Source organism: Sinocyclocheilus grahami, unplaced genomic scaffold, assembly GCF_001515645.1.
Source record: "Sinocyclocheilus grahami isolate Dianchi unplaced genomic scaffold, SAMN03320097.WGS_v1.1 scaffold1437.1, whole genome shotgun sequence".
In the NCBI taxonomy this organism is placed as follows: Eukaryota; Metazoa; Chordata; class Actinopteri; order Cypriniformes; family Cyprinidae; genus Sinocyclocheilus; species Sinocyclocheilus grahami.
The window spans coordinates 210,469-212,073 of NW_015506616.1; the positions used below are offsets into that span (position 1 = coordinate 210,469).

A 1,605-nucleotide genomic window follows, 5' to 3' on the forward strand; every position below is an offset into this window, starting at 1 on the left:
TCTGATTATCATCAATGTTGAAAACAGTCATGCTGCACAATATTTTGGATATGGATGTTATTTGAGGCCGCCTGCGGTTCATGCAGCACATGATTCATGCCAAATAAATCTACAATAACAATACATGTGCCTATTAGAGCTGGCTAAGATATTGAATGTTTATTAAATATGTGTGAGGATTCATTTACATGATTCAGTTCATACTGTGCAATTCAGTGAATCAGTTCAGAACTTTGGAGCAATGATTCATTTGCGTCATCTCCCAATGTTTATTCTCCATGTGTCAGTTTTCATATCAAAATGTTTTCAGAATATATATTGCGGTTTATGATTGTTAAATTGGTGCATATAAATAAAAATGGTCACACTTTACAATATGATTTCTTTTAACTACATTAGTTAAGAGCTGAGAATAACCAATGCTAACTTCCTAATTTCAACATTACATTTTTAAAATCAAATTATTAATTATTAATAATGAATTATTAATGCACTGTGAACTAAAATGATGAACAAAGAGCATTAATGAAAGTGAATAAATGCTAATATATTGTTACCATTTAAAACAATTTTGTTGCTTGAATAAAGTAAAATAAATATTAAATGAAAAACTTTAACTGCCTTGGCAACTAACTGAAATAATTAATAAATAAATAAAGTTAAAAAACTAAAATTACTCACTGGAAATAAAACTAAAACTGAAATAAAGATAAATTAGAGCGAATAAAAATAAAAATTCAGTTTGCTTTTTGTAAGCCTGCACAAAAAAATACCAAAAATTAAATATAATACATTTAAAATATAAAAATAATCTAAATTAACAAAAACTATAATGGTATATAAATAACACTAAAATAATACTGGTTCATTGTTAGTTCACATTAATTGATGCATTTATTAATGCTAACAAATGAGACCTTACTGTAAAGTGTTACAAAAATATAATAATAAAGGAAAATGTGAAAACATGCATTGTGAACTCTTTTTATTGCATTTTATTTCTAACGTGACGCATTTTGAATCTACTTTATTATAAAGACTTTTGATTAAAATGATGAATCCTGTATTTCAGAACCAACGCATAAATATGGAGATGAACATATTTTTTTTGCTCTATCTCCCGTATGCACACACATTGATGTTTAGAGTCACAGGATCTGATGTAATGTGTTGTCTGTTGTGTGAACATCACTCAGTGATATTGCAGTAATCGGTTAGTGAGAGAGTTGTGAATGTGATCTTGATAACCGCGCGTGTGCGGTGTTGTGTGGTGTTTCAGTCCATCAGAAGAGCTCCGATTCGGTGCTAAAGAATCAGAGAAGAAGTGTTTGATCATCCTCAACAACGTCACCAAAAACCACGTGGCCTTTAAGGTGAGACGTCAGCACATCACGCATGCTGAATAAAGCTGCAGTCTATGACTTGAATTAAATACTTTAGAACTAAAAGAAAATCGGAGATTCAGCCTCATCTGCAGGTGTCTCACTAATTTAATTTAACAGTCTTTTTTTATTGGTGTTTGCCAAGTCCTAATGCATAAGCCCTATGAAAGAAGTTTTATTTTGTTCCAAATTCCGTTGTATTTTTTCCCACAAATTTTTTTTT

At 30.1% G+C, this 1,605-nt stretch overlaps 1 protein-coding gene across 1 annotated transcript in view; it reads left to right on the forward strand.

Moving 5' to 3' along the window:
• Positions 1–1,605, forward strand: part of mospd2 (motile sperm domain containing 2) — a 29,902-nt gene that overhangs the window by 22,327 nt on the left and 5,970 nt on the right. Inside the window, exon 9 of the mRNA XM_016256511.1 lies at positions 1,280–1,373. Within this exon, the coding sequence (XP_016111997.1) occupies positions 1,280–1,373 (94 nt within the window). The remainder of the gene's footprint in view (positions 1–1,279; positions 1,374–1,605) is intronic.